General features: G+C 40.8%; 1 protein-coding gene across 4 annotated transcripts in view; it reads left to right on the top strand.

Moving 5' to 3' along the window:
• Mctp2 (multiple C2 domains, transmembrane 2) overlaps nt 1–17,734 on the top strand; it is a 229,290-nt gene that overhangs the window by 43,039 nt on the left and 168,517 nt on the right. For all 4 annotated transcript variants that reach the window (XM_030242581.1, XM_006540899.3, NM_001024703.1 and 1 more), the window contains 2 exons: nt 4,447–4,979; nt 16,908–16,970. In XM_030242581.1, coding sequence (XP_030098441.1) covers nt 4,515–4,979; nt 16,908–16,970 — 528 coding nt within the window. In that variant the 5' untranslated portion in view covers nt 4,447–4,514. The remainder of the gene's footprint in view (nt 1–4,446; nt 4,980–16,907; nt 16,971–17,734) is intronic.

The following is a 17,734-nucleotide window of genomic DNA, read 5'->3' as shown; positions in this document are numbered from 1 at the left end:
TTATTATTCATACAGAAATCTGTCGTATTTTCCTTGTCATTATATTATATTCACAGTGTTTCAATTTAGTATGTTTGATAGTGATGTGTTTGGCAGACTCACTAAGCAATTCTGGAGAAGAATGAATTTAGAGGAGTTACATAAGCTGATTTTAAGGGTGGATTCTATCTTGACCACCAAGAGTATGGTAGTGGAAAGTTATGGGTGTGTGGGTAAATGGAACGGAATAGACAATCCAGGACACCTCACCTCCCAAATATGCCATGTGCCATTGAGTTAGCAGCTAAGTAATTAATTAGAAAAGGTCAGGGTTCCAACCTCAGGGTTGGAATAAATTGTAACCCATATAGAAAATGAACTGTGACCTAAACGCAACCTTGTATGCAGAACTTTTGTTGGAATGGCTCATAGCTCTAAATGTAAAATGACAAAACCCCTAGAAGAAAACACTAGAGAGATCATCAGTGAATTCAAGCGAGACAATGGATATTTAGATAGGAAACCAAGCCTGTTGCATAGGATGTGAAAGTCATCAAACTTGTAAAAGTTTACCCTTGCTAGTTAAGGACTTTTGATCTGCAAAAGATATTCATAGCAACATGAGAGACAAGCTACAAAATTGGGATGAATCTTTGCAAATTATATGCTTGTCGAGGCTCGTATATTCAATGTATAGAACTCTCATAAACCAAGAGTAAGAGAACTAAAAGCCTGAAATAAAACAAATCAACAAATGTCTTGAACTGACAGTTCCAACTACATATAAGTTAGCAAATTAATGCCCCAAACCAATTTTCAATATCACACACTATTAGGAAAATGAATATTTAAAGACATTCTAATTATAAAGAACTAAATCAAAATGCTAACAATGTCAATGCTACAGAGGGCGTGAAACAATTCCACAACTTGTTAGTGGAAACTAAAAAAAAAAAAAAAAAAAAAAAAAAAAAAATTCATACAAGCATCCACCAGGAAATGACCATATGAGGGAAAAATTCTCTTGCCTCATGACCCAGTGAAAACATTGTTGGCCATTCACTTCAGCGAATGGAAAATACCTCTGTACACACTTATAGCAGTTTTAGTTGAAAGAACTTAAGACTAGAAAGGTCCCACCTGTCCCTCAAGGGACATTAATTGGTGTGTGGTGTGTGCACGTGAAGGCAGACTGCTTTCAGAAATCAAAAGTAGTCCATTCCACTGATGCTATGGGCAACAACTTGGGTCAGTCTCACACTGCAGCTGGAAAGGAGCCAACCTTGGAAAGTTACATTCCATGTGATGCCATTGAGGAGATTCCAAGACAGTGCTGTCATGATGGAGAATTGATCCATGGTTACCTGAGGAAATGAGTTTCTCCTGCAAGTATTCTAATGGTTGCTAATGCCCTCTTCCATCAACCTCTCCTGATTCTCCCTACCCAAAGACAATGGCGAGGATGTATTTGTTGACATAGGCAGTTCAGCCCATGGATAACATTAACACTTTCCCACAATGCAACAGACTCTTCAGGGGGATGTTTTTAAACATATATAAACAGTGTCTTATTGCATCTTTTTTTAATTTAATAGAAAAAAAGATTCCAAACCTTTCCTTTATATAAGCACTTAATTCTTCCCATAGCTTATTATCAAAACAAATAGACTTTCCCACCAGGGGCATGCAAATCTCTTTAAGGACTTAGATGCTAAATAGTGATTGCCAGGAAGTTCTGTTGCAAGGCAGATTCTTGGGAATCAGGTTCATCTGATATATTGATTGGATTTAATTATTTGAATACCATGTACATTGTTAGGTTTTATTGTAAAATTTTAATTTTTTTTATTAGGTATTTTCCTCGTTTACATTTTCAATGCTATCCCAAAGGTCCCCCATACCCACCCCCACAATCCCCTACCCACCCACTTCCCCTTTTTGGCCCTGGCGTTCCCCTGTACTGGGGCATATAAAGTTTGCAAGTCCAATGGGCCTCTCTTTGCAGTGATGGCCGACTAGGCCATCTTTTGATACAGTAAAATTTTATTAAAGAATTAAAATGAAATTTGTTTTAATGCCATCCTCAATGAGTCAATTTCAGTGGTACCAGGGGCTTCTTTGAGAACCTTGTATGCCTGGGTGTGTGAACACGTAGGTCATCTCTGTTTGCTTATGTATGTCTTCCCCACTTTTATTACTTGTATGAACTCTTTAGTGCCCTCTGCAACCCTTTCAGACGCTGTAGAGTGTTTCATTAGAGTCCATTCATTGAGGGTTTTGTCTTCTATTGCTCCCAGAAAAGTCAAGTTCGTGTGTACCAATTATCTCTTCCTTGTGATGTTTTCTTTTTCCAGACTTCTCCTAGTTCTTATGTTGCTCTCAGATCCAAGGTCATTGTTTTTGCCTAGAAGTTACTGGCATCCATCTCATCCTGTATATATTTTAATCAGATTCTTTTCTCTCTTCCTTCCCCTCCCATATCCTTTCCTCTCCATCCCCACCCAACCTCATGTTCTTTCTTTTGCTCTAAACCACAGTTCCTCATGATGTGGTGACCCCCCAACCGTAAGATTGTTTTCGTCGACACTTCATCACTGTAATTTTGCTCCTGTTGTGAAATGTAATGTAAATATCTTTGTTTTTCAATAGTCTGAGGCAACTGCTATGAAAGAGTCGTTTGGGATTATGACGCACAGGATGAGAGCCACTGCTCTAAACAAACAAGCAAGCAAGCAAACAAACAAAGCAAAAGCAAAGAAAGCTCACATGCAAAATAACAAAACCAATCCACAAAGTCTATTTTGTGTTGACAACTACTCCTAAACATGAGGCCTGCCTTGGAATGTGGTTGATATACTTAGTGTTACTTCATCTGAGAAAGCTGTTTTACCCTCTTCCAGTAGCCATACATTACAAAGAGCTTTTTAGGGAGGGGTTGGACTCCGCAACCACTTCCCCTTCTTTGTGATGAGACTATATGTCTTTAACTGCACATGTCATATGCAGTCTGTCAAGTCTCTCCTTCATTTGAGCATCAGCCCATTGTGCCTGAATAAATCAACACAGACTCAAAAAGACAAACATTGCACATTTTCTCTTATATGTGGATATTGGCTTTTAAGCGTTAGGTATGTGGTGTGTGTGTGTGTGTTACTTGCAACATATCAGAACTTCCTGTTATTTGAGACGGTTTCTTCACTTTTGTTGATGTTGATCAGAGTAACATTTTTTTTCAGTGTTAAGAGCTGTGTCCTTTTATAATCACTATGGACTTTGGTTAGATCATTCTCAGATGTTTCACTTGAGTTGGGATGTTTTTATTACTATGATGAACCTCTGGAGGCTGCGACTTATACCCTGTATCCATTATAGTTCCTCACCTCTATCCAGAATGCCCGCCATTAAGTTATCAGAAGCTTTTGGATGTGACCTTGTCCCTGACTGTGTAATTTTATACCCACTGGAGAACTAAGAAATCTGGGATATAATCTGATAGCAGGATCCTGGTCTGACAGCAAGGCAACATGTAGCAAAGTAGAATATGAACCCAAAGAGTCTGTCTTTAGATTCCAAGGACTTAGTCTGTAGTGCTAGAGACAGCAAGGGGATCCTGGGAGAATCCTCTTGCCTATGGTGATAAGCAGTAGACTTGGGCTACAGCGATCCATATTCTAATCTTCAGCAGGCTAATGGCCATGTGAACATTGACTTGTAGAGATTTTTGACTGTTCTTGGCACCACTAAACTACTTTGTCTTGAAAGAGGGTAGGAGACAAAAAGGTAGCCAGGGTTGCTTTCAGAAAGTGTTTCCCCACCCTCAAGCTCTGAGCTTTGCTCTTCAGACAAATGTGGTCTCATTCCTGCAGCCTAGGTCCCAGTGTCCCACTCACACTCCAATCACATCAGAAGGATCCTATGAAGCATTTGGTACATGAAATAGGCTCATTTCTCCAAATTTGATTAAACCAACCTGTTATATGTCAAATCCCCATGGCATTTTCAGTGTGACTACATATGTGTCTGTGTAGCTATCCCCACTCACACACATGTGAGATACAGTGTACCTGGACCTCAGTTCCTGATCACAGCAAATACTCAGTAATCCTTCATTTGGAAAAGGGTATGTATGGTTCCCCTCACTTATGCTGAAGAAATGCTGTAGTAACTGCCTTAGCAAATGTCTTAGCTTGGATATCCCTAGAGAGGAATAAGTAGTCATTGTCTATGAAGTTTAGGCTCAACCTGATAATCCCATTTTTTTTTTTACCTTTCTATTACTACTGATTTTTAAACTCTTAAATATTATGTGTCTTAAAAATTGCCTTCTGCGATCTTTGTGAAATTATGGCCTTAATGTTTCACTTCTCATTAAGGGATCAAGAGTAGATTTTCTGAAATTAATTTCCTTGGCATATCCCGTTACACAACCAGAAGTATCATGTCTTCCCCTTATGCTTTGTTTTGCAGAAGTCACTGACGGTTTTCCAATAGAGGCACACTCTTGAGGAGTGGAATTCTTGATTCTTCATGCAGCTATGGATCTGGATAAACCATCTGTCTGGGGATCATTAAAACAGCGAACCAGACCTTTGTTAATCAACCTAAGCAAGAAGAAGGCTAAAAAGAGCCCAAGCAAACCTTTGGATTTAAGGGTGCAGCATCACCTGGACAGGCGCCTCAGCCTCTCAGTGCCTGACCTCCTGGAAGCAGAGGCTTTGGCCCCTGAAGGCCGGCCTTACTCGGGGCCCCAGTCATCCTACATCTCAGTACCCAACAGCCTGTCCACTGCAGGCATTGTCCCGAAGAGCAGCAGCAGCTCACTGAAGCAGTCTGAGGAAGAACTGGACTGGAGCCAGGAGGAAGCAAGCCATGTCCACGGGGTGGACACCGACTCTGAAGAGATCTATGCCTCTCCCGCAGAAGAGTGGCAGGCATTCAGCCAGAGTGCCCTGGATCTGCACAAACCTTCCCTTGGAAGAGATGCTCCCGAAGAGCACGACGTAAGGCCCAGGGCTCTTCCTAGCTTCTTATTTATTTATTTACTTATTTATTTTAAGGTGCATTCACTGTCCTTGGGAAATTTGGGTAAGAGTTGTTTTGTGGTTATCCTGGATGGAGAGTATGTCATTTACGAGAATTTAAATTAATGTACTATTGATTTCGCCGGTGTTTCCATTTGTTTTAGGGCTGACCTCTATGTATTTAAAATCTAGCACAAAGGAACCTTCTAGGACCATTTAAGGCTTCAACAGCCCTAGTGGACAAGGTTTCTTTGTTCCACGTCCTGGCAAAGACACTGAGGATACAACTTTAACCTTTGGTTCTCCCCTTCTCCTCCTCTTCCTCGTCTTCCTCTTACCTTCAATAGGTTACCTTTTTCCACACTGAGGTGAGGAGTAGCTATAAATGAAATCAATGTAGCTATCCTTCTACCGTTACTAGCTCATTTAGACTTGTAGATAATGGAAACAATGTGATTTTCTAGACTCTGAAGACCAGTGGTTCTCAAATTACCTGTTCACAGGAGTCACACATCAGATATCCCGAATATCAGATATACTATAATTTATCACAGTAGCAAAATTACAGTTATGAAGTAGCTAAAACAATGTTTTGGTTGGGGGTAACCACAACATGAGGAGCTGTACCTATCAAAAGGGTCGTAGCTATATTAAATGGTTGCAGCATGAGGAAGATTGGGAAAGAGTGTAGACAAACATGCAGACTACTTTTTAGATGGTGTGGATGTTTCTCTTTGATAACCAGAGCCTGAAGGGTACCCTTTCTTCCTGTGGGATAGGCCTGTGGTGTTTCTACTGGTATGCATACTAGGTTTTGAGAACTTCCCTTACTTCTCTGAAAGACAGTGATCAAGCTTTTTTATTCTCGCTTGAGCAGTTTTATCAAAACTTCATTGTTTCAGGAAGGCTAACTGGCCAGTGTAATTATGCCAAAAATTTTGGTTTTGGAAGAAGAATTTAAATTCTGGCACCAAATTCCTAAATCTTAATTCTGATTTAAATGATCAATTTAATCAGCCCCCGTGGACATTTTTATCTGATAAAATTCCTCCTAATTAATGATGCTGAAATAGGCTCCAATGTTGATGTAAGGGGCTAATTTTTTTTAAGTATTTGGGATTTATCACAGAATTGAATAAAAATTAATTCTTCAGCTGAGGCTTTTAGGTTTCCTTTTAGATGAAAATCTATTGATTATGCAATGTGTCTCAACTTTGAGGAATGGACTCTGGGAAATGGCGGGTTCTTGACCATGTTCTTTTGGGCATTGCTACTCATTAAATCAAGGCCTCAGCTATTTTTATTTTGACCTTAACACGAGACATTCTTTGGAAAATTTTTATGATATTTAATATTTGTGAGTCTGAACTATGTTTCCATTTTACAAAATGCAAATGAGGTAGATTTACAAAGCATGGTCAGTACCAGAAAGCAAGCCTGTTGATCAGATCTTAAAGCTCATCTTCATCACCATTACATTTGTCTGAGCCTGCATAGATTTCTTGGCTTTGATATACTAACAATTTCAAATTAGAAAGATGTTCAAACTATGGGTGCTTAACTATGGGTACTTTCTGTAGTTTTTGTTGAGTAAGTAGAAATATTTGAGAGTTGTGTAGGTCAAACACTGTGGAGGTTATTATTGACAATGACTACCACAGCATGATCGTGGGGGGGGGGGGTGTCTAGTGTGTGTTCGGCACAGTTCCTGAATCATCCCTGGTTCCTTCTGTATAAGATGGGTCCTTCCCACTCTCTAAGAGTCCATCAGTTATCACATGGAAGGAAGAGTTTCTCCGTCATTCTTCCACACAAATTGTCTGTTGCTTTGGAGACTGTGTGGCTACAAGAAAAACATCTAATTCATCCTTTTCCGAGAGCCTTGTTCTTTTCCCACAACAGCATATGTTCAACTACATTTAATTAAAAAAATCATTGAGAGCAATTGACCCAGGTTAATAGAGTTTTATTTGTGGGTTCTCAAAATTGATTTCTTTCTAGCATTTATTAGTTAAATAAAAATGGGTTTCAGAGTGATTCCTTTTTTTTTTTTTTAAATAAATGTATAGTGTGCTCTGGTGATACTGCTTCTATTTATAGTCACCTCCACTCTTCTCGATTCTGTTCCTTTTGTCTACTCATCCACATTTTAAATTACAAATATATTTTTAGATGCCACGTTGGAGAGAAAGTATGTAGTACCCGACTTTCTGAGAGTGGCTTCATTTCTTTACTATGCTCTACACTAGTTTTATCCCTTTGCTTGCAAGCAGCATGGGCTTGTTCCCCCATATGGCGAATAGTAGTCCATTATATAGATAAATCCATCACCCACGCCTGGCTACTGGGCTTGTTCCATGACTTGGATATTGTAAATAATGGAGGATTAAACAAAGGATGCAGGTATCTCTATGGCATGCTTTCCTTTGAATGGCTAGAGTTATGTTGTTATTTAATATTTGTTTACTTTTTTGTTTCCAGTCTTTTACCCCCTCTCTTTTCTTAATTTGCTTTTATTGTTTTATTAATTATAGATTATAATGGCTTTCATTATAACATTTTTGTAAATTTACATAATGTATTTTGATCCTATTCATCTACTATCTTGCCTATTCCTGATCTGGGATCCCCTTCCTAACCGGTTGGTTCACTTCTACTTCTATCTACTTTTTTTATTTTTTTATTTACTTATTTTGCTGTTGTCATTGGTGGTTTGTGTTGACCCATTAAGGCTGCTAACCAGAGCATGCATGGGTGAGGGTGTGTTTTCAGGAGCATGGGTACCATATACAAGTGGCTTTGCCTCTGAAAAAAATTAAAAGTCCTGTCTCCCTGCAGCTACTAGAATTGTTAATACTTTTGTCATGAGTTTTGTTAGATTTATGATTTAATGAAACCAATGTGTTTTTCCTGAAAAAGTATTCTAAATACAGTATTTTAGAAGATGTCAGTTGGAAGTATAGAGAGGTCTGGTAAGGTGGAGATGTTCTAGTCCAAATTTGCTAAGAACTTAAAATATGTGAATTTAATAATTTTGCCTTCTTGACTGGGAAGCACAGTGGAGCTGGCTTTGGAGGCATGGGTGAGGGTGAGCCACCCTGAGACATGAGAGTCTGAGAGTTGATGCTGCCTTCCTCTGATGCTGGCATTGTGTGGCCTAGCGGGAGCAGTTCTGGAGAGCTTGCCCTGGTGGTCCAGATAAGGGAGAGCCAGCAACTTGACCAGCTCAACTACTACTCAGGCCTAGATCCAGGGTTCTGCGTTGGCCCACTCTAAAATGTATATAATCTGTGAATAATTGGAACATGTAAAAGGGCCAGTCCTGCTGATCCAAAGGTATAGGATCTGCATGATACAGGATAACAACAGGATAACTGGGAACAGTCCTGGTGAGGGTTCAATATTAATGGTGTCATAGAAGCTAGAGAAATTGAACCAGACCAATGACTCATTACAATCAACATTTGCAAGTGATGGTGTGTGGACAGACAGGTACACAATGGAACATACTACAGATTCCACAATGAGATATTTTTCTATGATCTCTCTCTCTCTCTATCTCTCTCTCTCTCTCCCTCTCTCCCTCTCTCCCTCTCTCTCTCCCTCTCTCTCTCTCCCTCTCTCTCTGTTATTTTGGGGGGGAGGTCTCAAGAGCATGGGGGCAGATATAAAGGGACAGAGAGATGAATAGAAATGGGGTGTATGATTTGAAACTCACAAAGAGTCAACAAAAAGTTTGAAAAAAAGAAACGAAACTGCCAAAAGTATGCTTTATTTAATGACAATAGAAATCCTGATGATGAATTCCTGTTGTTGGAGTCTTGGCATGGGCTTATCAGTATTCTGGATATGATGACAAGTTTTCTTCCTTATATATAGTCCACAGGTATCCATAACTTGCATGGAAAGGGGGAAAAGTAAAAAGGATACTACTGGTTGTCCATATGACCAGCATGATATACAACAGGGACAACTAGAGGTTTTCCTTGGTGCATGGTACATGGCTTATAACTCCCTAGAGGAAGGAGGCAGTGACCTATGTGGTCTGAAGAGCACACTATAAAGTTGCCTTGCCTGTTTGGTGTCAGACAAAGCTTGTAACCCTGTGGGAACACCTCAAATATCCATCATGTCTGAATTCTCCAGACACTTTTCCAGAACCACAAGTGTCGTCAAGCAAAGAGAAGTGTCAGCTTATGGCCAGAACACAAATATAGAAGACAAAGTCAAGGCCAGGAGTGATAGAAGTGAATGTATTTGGAGAAAGCAGTCACCAGCAGCAACTGGAATAAAGGGGACTTCTTAGGGGAAGGTGGGGGAAGAAGATTCCTCCAAGCCCCTTTTAATCCTCAGAGTGATGTGTGTTGATAGCTTCTAGAAGCATTGCCTCCAGTGGTATAACTGGAAGTCATTGTCTCCTGAAGAACTCTCACACATACACTGTAGGCAACATCACCCTTATGTCTCCTAGCGCAAGCCCAAGATGCTAAGGTGAGATTGTTCTTCTTTCTCTGTGAATGTAAATATAATTCTGGGTATTTCTCTACTCCTGTTCTATCCTGGTTAGCTCTGAAATAAAGATGTGGAGACCTTATATTTATTAAAAGGCTTCATGCACTAGAGCTGGGCAGATACTCATCTATTCTAAGCAGACTGTACTAGCCTGGATTATTTCCTAGCCTCATGGCCCAATACCTTCCATCTGAGTCTTGCCTTAGCTGGCTTTGCTCCATGTGTGTCCTCATGGTCATCCTCTTGGCTACCTGCTCATGGTGAATCCTCACAGTCCATCTCCCCTTCTGTGCACACCTGTCTCTATCTCTCTGGGCCGACCCTGACTCCCCTTGCCTCTTGCCCAGCTATTGACTAATAAGCTCTTTATTAACCAATCAGAGGTGATGGAAAACACTTTTTACACATTCCTGCAATAGGAGATGCTCCAATACTCACAACAGTGCCAACATTCAGACTGCAATCAGATCTCTGGGCCCTGAGATTCACAGTACACAAAACCATCCCCCAATATAAGAAGTCTTTTTTTTTCATTTCTCATCTATTTCCTCTTCCTTACCCCTCTGTTCCCCTCTTCTAGACATCCTCCATAAGCTTTAACACTGAATGAACATTCTCTTCTTTATGGTGTTTTTCCCACCTCTGTATGCAATGTGCTCACCCTGCATTCATCTTCATAGCAGCGTGCTTTTACTTTACTGAGAGATATCTTCTGTCAGTTTTGGATAGGAATCAGTATGTTGTTAGTTGTGTAGAAGATGTTCCCTGTTGTTAGCTTCCCAACGACTAGCAATGGAATTTTCTCCCCTGAGCATTTGTACAAATCATGCAGAGATATGTGTGTGTGTGTGTATGTATGTATGTATGTGTGTGTGTATGTATGTATACACACATATATAAGTAGATACATACATAGATGAATATGCTTATGATATCTGCATTTGCCTTCAAGCTAAGGCTACCATGAGATACTCTGGTCCCCATTAACAGTCTCTGTTGGGTTGGGAATGTGCTAACACCTGGTGTTCCCTTGGTACATACAATGTATTCTAAAGCCTAGCTTCTTAACTGTGGCATTGCTTAATTGAATGTGGGGATATCAAACAATTCGATAGCAATGAAAGTTTCCTGGCCATGTAAAGACTGGAAATTACATCAAAATCAAAGAGGTAATGAATACAAGTTGTTTAAGTCTCCCTGTTTGTATGTGTAAGCAAAAATATTCAAAGACACAAAGAAATAGCCCGAGTGGGTGTGAGTCCAGGTCATTCTGACTTATCCTTGTTTAGTAAGGAATGTGAGTCTAGGTCGCCCTGAGTTGGGTCCTTATTCATTACAGGGTGTTTCTATTCCCCAGTGTGTCTGGTAAAGTGGCTGTTATAGACGCTTTTGACACAGCTGTGCTTTTTTGAAGAGTGAGGGCTTAAAGTCTCCCCAAAGACTTAAATCTCTTGTGGCTTGTTAGTGACTGTTTGGCCTCCTGGCTCTCAGTTCTTTACCATAAATTGGCAATACAATGACAACCTTTGGCTGTAGTTTGCTGAGTAGAATTTTATAACATCACAGGCATGTCTGTGCACACACACTTTATATATTGAGGGTTAAGTTAGATGGCATTCTGCAGTTTTGTTTTGGGGGACAATCTTGGAGGTGAAAGAAAGCTAAAGATAGACCCTGACAGAGTTGCCAAGGACCTGCTGATCATTTGTGCAGAGGTGGAATCTGGGAAGATTAAGTTGATGTGTTGATTGTTAGATGTCTTCTCCTTAGTCTTTCATTGTTTCCTGTGACTGCTTAATGCCCTATCCAGCCTATCTTGCCCTCATATTCCTGTTGCCTATGTTATTAATCCCTTTGTCTAGCAGATGTTTGCATTCGATCCTCTATTCTTAAATATTCATAGTGCTGAAAGCCTAAAGTGGGATACAGAATTTAAATTATCTGCCACGTACTACTCATGTATATGCTCATATGCCTTCATGGATTAGTCTTAAAAATGAAACAATTGATCTCAGCCAATGAATTGCCAACTTTTCTGCATGTGAGTGTATGTCTTGGCCTGCTGAAATCAGGCATTCAGGCATGACACACTTTGTTTTGGTTCTCGAGTATACTGCATGGCAAGGTCTTCTGACAGCCATGTGGAAGGTAGTAGTCATACAAGATCATCAGCTAGTGAATGGAAACGTTCATTTGCTCATACCAATGTTTTGCTTTCAAGATCCTTGGTAACAAGATTTTTTTGTGTGTGTCTATGTGTGAGTGTGTGTGCACATGGGCACACATGCACACATAAAAGTGTACTCATAGTTATGTACATGTAGTTGCATGTCTATATGTGTTTAGACATCAGAGGTCAAACTTAGGTATTGTTTTTCAGGAGATGACCACCATGATTGCTGAGACAGAGTCTCTTAATGGTGTGGACCTCACCGAATAGCCTAAACTGCTTTCCAGGAAGCCATAGAGATTTATCTGTCTCTTCTATCCAGTACTGAGCTTATAAATGAATATCACACTGCCCAGCTCCATACATGGGATCTGGCAACCAAACTCAGGTCTTCCCTCTTGATCAGCAAGCACTTTACCAACAGTCATTTCTCTGGCCTTGTGATATATGTATTTGTGTGTGTGTGTGTGTGTGTGTGTGTGTGTGTGTGTGTGTGTGTGTGTATGTGTGTATGTATGTATCCATCTCAAACATACCAAAGCCCTGCTGGGTTTTAATGAACTTTTATTTCTTTAAGTCAGGGATTCACATCTAAATGAGACACAAATTATGGATTAGCTTCCTATATATGGCAGTACACGAAAGTAGAATGGAGCTCTTAGTGTAAACTCATGTGACACTAAAGCCAAATCAAAGAAATGACACCTGCCTAAAGGCAGTATTGCTTTGCATGAGAGATGAACACACACACACACACACACATGTTAGATAGCAGATAATAGGTCTTAATATATTTTGGTGAGATGTACTAGATTTTATGATGTTCAAAACTATCCATCCTTTCCTGAGTATGTGCTTAAAAACAGTCTGTTTTCGTTCTTCTTGAGTTTCATGTGTTTTGCAACTTGTATCTTGGGTATTCTAAGTTTCTGGGCTAATATCCACTTATCAGTGAGTTCATATTGTGTGAGTTCTTTTGTGATTGGGTTATCTCACTCAGGATGATGCCCTCCAGGTCCATCCATTTGCCTAGGAATTTCATAAATTCATCCTTTTTGATAGCTGAGTAGTACTCCATTTTGTAAATGTACCACATTTTCTGTATCAATTCCTCAAAGTGTGACCAAAGTGTAGTCACTTTGCCCCTTCTTAGAATTGGGAACAAAACATGCATGGAAGGAGTTACAGAGACAAAGTTTGGAGCTGAGATGAAAGGATGGACCATCTAGAGACTGCCACACCCAGGGATTCATCCCATAATCAGCCTCCAAATGCAGACACCATTGCATACACCAGCAAGATTTTGCTGAAAGGACCCTGATATAGCTGTCTCTTGTGAGGCTATGCCGGTGCCTGGCAAACACAGAAGTGGATGCTCACAGTCATCTATTGGATGGAACTGGATAGAACAGAGTGACCCGTCCAGCAGGTCCAGTTATTCGAGGATCTCGAGGGGACCTCCTCCTAATAACGAAATGGGGGGTAGAGAGAGATGAGGGTCTTGTACGAGTAACGACACGGAAACCGTTCTGAAGTTGTATCAAGACCCCCAAATGTATTAGCCAGGCCCAAGGTTTAAATACACAAGCAAAAGGGGAAGTGCCTTTTAGCAGGAGGAATGGGGCAGAGGAAATGCACCTCAGCAGGAGGGATGGGGCAGCAGAAAGAGAGGAAGTACTTCTCAACAGGAGGGATGGGGCAGCGGAAATTTTTCTTTTGGCGACTACAAGGGGAAGCAGGAACTTGGTGGTATCAGGGTACATCTTGAGGTCAGGACATCCGGCACTGACTTTCTTGGAGTGGTGCTTCCGATGGCCCGCTTTTTACCCTCTTTTCTTTTCGGGGGGTGGGGTGGGGGGAAGGGGCCCAATTCAGAGATCAGGACAATAGCGTTGCCTTAATGGCTCCCAACAACAGAGGGCTCCCAATGGAGGAGCTAGAGAAAGTACCCAAGGAGCTAAAGGGGTTGGCAACCCTATAGGTGGAACAACAATATGAACTAACCAGTATCCCCCCTCCCCCGCCACTCCGAGCTCATGTCTCTAGTTGCATATGTATCAGAAGATGGTCTAGTCAGCCATCAGTGGAAAGAAAGGCCCATTGGTCGTGCAAACTTTATATGCCTCAGTACAGGGGAACGCCAGGGCCAGGAAGTGGGAGTGGGTGGGTAGGGGAGTGGGGGGGGGGGAGGGTATGGGGAACTTTTGGATAGCATTTGAAATGTAAAATAAGAAAATAGTTAATTAAAAAATACAAATTAAAAAAACCAGTCTGTTTAAAATCATTAGTTCGTCAGTCTGTATGCTTCTGAGATAGAATGTTACTTGGTAATTAAGGATGGGTATTTGGATGGTTTCAACGGCACTGAGCAAAGTGAAAGATTCTGTGAGTTGACATACTGCATGATTCTTTTGGAGAGGTTAATCTTTAAATGACAAAATTACATGGCAGAAATAGATCAGTGATCGACTTGGGTGAGGAAGAGGATGAAAATTTTAGCAAAGTGGGATAGAATGAAGGGGTTTATTGAGTGCTGGAATTATGTGTCCTGATCATAGAGCAGTTGTTCAAATCTACACCTGCTTAAAGTCACCACACTCATAGCAATATGATAACCTCATTGTGTGGTAAGTTAACTTGTGATAAATTAAAGCAAATATAGTATGCTTGATTATTGTTATTGAGAACATAGACACCAACATCTAATGATTTTGGGATATCACCCATTCTTTATGACATACTTTTAACTGTGCTCTCTTTCCTAAGTCACAGAGTCAGAAGTCATACATCTAGTTATTAGGTTTACGGAGGATATAAGCACATTGTGGATTCCTCTCAGTGGGTTCTGTGCAAGAGTACACAGGAATAGTCTAATTTATGTGTCTCCCAGTGGCTGTACGTTGTCCCCTTGTGCATATGGAATGCTTTGCTGTTCTTATGGTAATCATTTTCTTGCCTCCCTGTGTATATATGGTGTGTGACAGTTACAGTGGCTGTGGGAACCATAACTTTAAGTTCTGTGACTTCTGTGAGTAAAACCGGCCATAATGTTGAATTAATGTCATTGCTCACATGGAATTTCTTTGCTACTATAAGTGGGAAAACTTACAGTGTATTTAGATAGAGGCTTGGCATTCATCTTTCAATAGTATATAAACTATGGCATATTTGTAGACTAATTCCTTCACTTAAGTAACGTCACCACTAACTAGAGTAAGGCGAACACTGAGATTCTACACAGAGCCCTGAGCTTTGATATAATGTGTCTTAGCCATCCACCAATTCAAAATGGAGGTTAGGGCCCAGGGAGATGACTCAGCAGTTAAAATTACTTGCTATTCTTATAGAGAACCCAGGTTCAGCACACTACCTTCCCTAACTCCAGCGCCAGGGGCTCCTGCATCAGTTGTTTTTTTTTTTTTTTTTTTTTTTTTTGGCCTACAAAGGCACCAGGTATGCACATGGTACATGTGCATACATGTAGGTACGACACACACATACACACACACACACACACACACACACACAAACGTACACACACAATACAGACAAATGAATGAATGAATGAATAAATAAATAAATAAATAAATGTTTATGACCCTTGGCTAATAACAAATTGAAATTCTGATCCCAGCCCTATTAGCATTGTAGGACTGCCTTGAAACAGGATTGGTCAGCTGGAATATTGACTCATTTAATAAAATTTAATAAAATGATGGCCGTCCCTATCTTACCTGGATTTAGAAACGTCCAAAACCAAACCAAGAGTAATAACCTGAAGGAGAGGTTTGCTGGCACTGGACCGACCTGTTGTTGCACTCCTGTCTGTCATTAGCATGGCTCCCACAAGGCGGTTTAGGGCACCTTTGAATGCTTGGACAGTGATCGTATGCATGTGGGTTTGGGTGTGGTAAATGAAGTGCATGGGGAAACTCAGAGTTCAGAAAGTTTCCCTCTGTTCTTCCTAGGTGAGTTCATATGACTTGAACATGATGGTTTCATGCTCTGGGGACATTAGGCCTAGGGTTGGCAAGGACAGAGAAATGTTTGACAACAGTAGAATCTAAGATCTCCAGGGCTGCTTTGCTTCTTAGCTGAAAGCACACTGGTATGCAGGCTTCCTTCTTTACATTGTGGCCTCCTGGATATTACCAAAGCCAGAGGTGGTGGGGCAGGAAACCTCTGCTTGTTAGAAACTATTCACCTACCACTGAGTGGGAAGAAAAGTAGCCCTCTTGTTATGAAACTATCCCAACATTTGGAAGTCTTTGTCTTAGAGAAGGACACTTAACATATCCCCAGTGGAAAGTAAGACTTACATTGTCTGTGACTCCAAGCATGGCCTGCAAGTCAGTGGTATAATTATAGTCTAAGCAATCTCTGTAGGCTTACTGCCTGTCCCAAAATTGATTTATAACCTTGGACTTAGCAATCCCTTCTTAGAACCAAAAAGGCTATCTTTGTTCACACAAGTGATTATCCAGGCTGACGTGCTAGGCAAAGCATGCTCAGATTTCCAGGGGAGATGCATATACAACCTGCCTTCTCCTGTCTCTGCTTTCCTGAAAGTGTCACCCTCTTACTCTGCTCTCTAAGTTTGCAAAGTCCCCAGATCTTCTAGATGTTCCTTCATCTGTTCACATATGAATCAACCAAGCAGCCTGCTTACCTGTACATTCTGTCACCCATCCCTTCTTGGGCATGGGTGACATTCATACTAGAACCCATGTGTTACTCTGTAAAGTCATTCATTAGTAATTTTTGCTTCTGATCTATTAGTGATTGGATAGTTGTGGGACCTATGGTGTTTAGTTGGAAAAGGGTTTCACAAATCACATATTGAATGGGTTTGTGGACACTGTGAGTTCTCTGGGGTATGGGTAGCACAGTTTACTTTGGTGGTTGCAGGCCACACAGTCCTACCTGGGAAGGGAGTTGATGGTGTGCCCTCCTGATCTTCAGGAGAATACAAGTTGTTTGCTTTGTGCATACATCTACTCATAATTTAGGTCCTGAACCATGCTCTAATCAAAGACTTAGATTACAGAGGGCATGGCCTGACAGACACTCCTAAGTTCATCTCTTCTTGTCACACAGCTAGCATAGTTTCCCACAAACATGAAAGTAGGTGTGCAAATATCAGATTTCCAAATGATTGAGGTACGATACTATCGCAGTCAATATTCATTTGCTTTCCTAAAACTGGCTTTTCTTTATGTTTGTAGAAGACTCACGGCAATGACGATCTGAATGCTTCTATGACATCGCAGCATTTTGAAGAAGAATCTGTGAGTGATAGTCCTTACAAACTAACACTGATGTCAGCATTGAAAATACTTCTTACCATCTATTTGTATTCCATTGCTTCTTTATCTTTAAAGAATATGGCAGGCTGCCCACCTATCGGAACACATCTTGTAACTTCTAGCTGGAAGAAATTAATTCAGGTTTATTGATTGGTTAGCCTGGAATAGATTTGTCTAAAAGTACACACAGTAGCTATGCAACTGAGTTTGGTAGGAAGGAGGACAAAGCCTTTTGAAGCCCTCTGAAACTTTGAAAAGAAGCTCGGCAAGGGCAGACGGCTGCAGCCACAGGATCAATTGATTGAATGCCTAATGAAGGAATAATAAATCATTCCATTTGTCCCCTTTGAAGAAAGGCAGAAATTTGAACACGGTCAAACATTGCATGGGATTCATACGATTCATACGTATTCAAAAAATAGATTTGGACTTGTGACCGTAGCCCATGACAGTTGATTTCCTGGAGAGGGAAATGACAGAGCTTAGGGGATGGGAGAGCATTAGAGCAGAAATGGAGACAGGGTGAGTAGAGACTGAAGAGAGAAAGAAAAATGTGCCTGAGCCGAGACCACTGAGGTGAGCCGGTCAAGTGTGGGCGTGGGGACACAGGTGAGGTCACCATGGTGCCTGGTGGACTTAGACTGGTGCCTGGGGGACTTAGACTCAAGCCTAGAGTTAACATTGTAGCCTGTGTGGAGGAAGTCTACTAGAGTTGGTGGTGATTGGTGGGACTATTAACAAGACGT

Source organism: Mus musculus, chromosome 7 (genome assembly GCF_000001635.26).
Source record: "Mus musculus strain C57BL/6J chromosome 7, GRCm38.p6 C57BL/6J".
NCBI classification, from domain to species: domain Eukaryota; kingdom Metazoa; phylum Chordata; class Mammalia; order Rodentia; family Muridae; genus Mus; species Mus musculus.
Note: the sequence above shows the minus strand (reverse complement) of the source record. Positions and strands in the feature narration are given on the sequence as shown.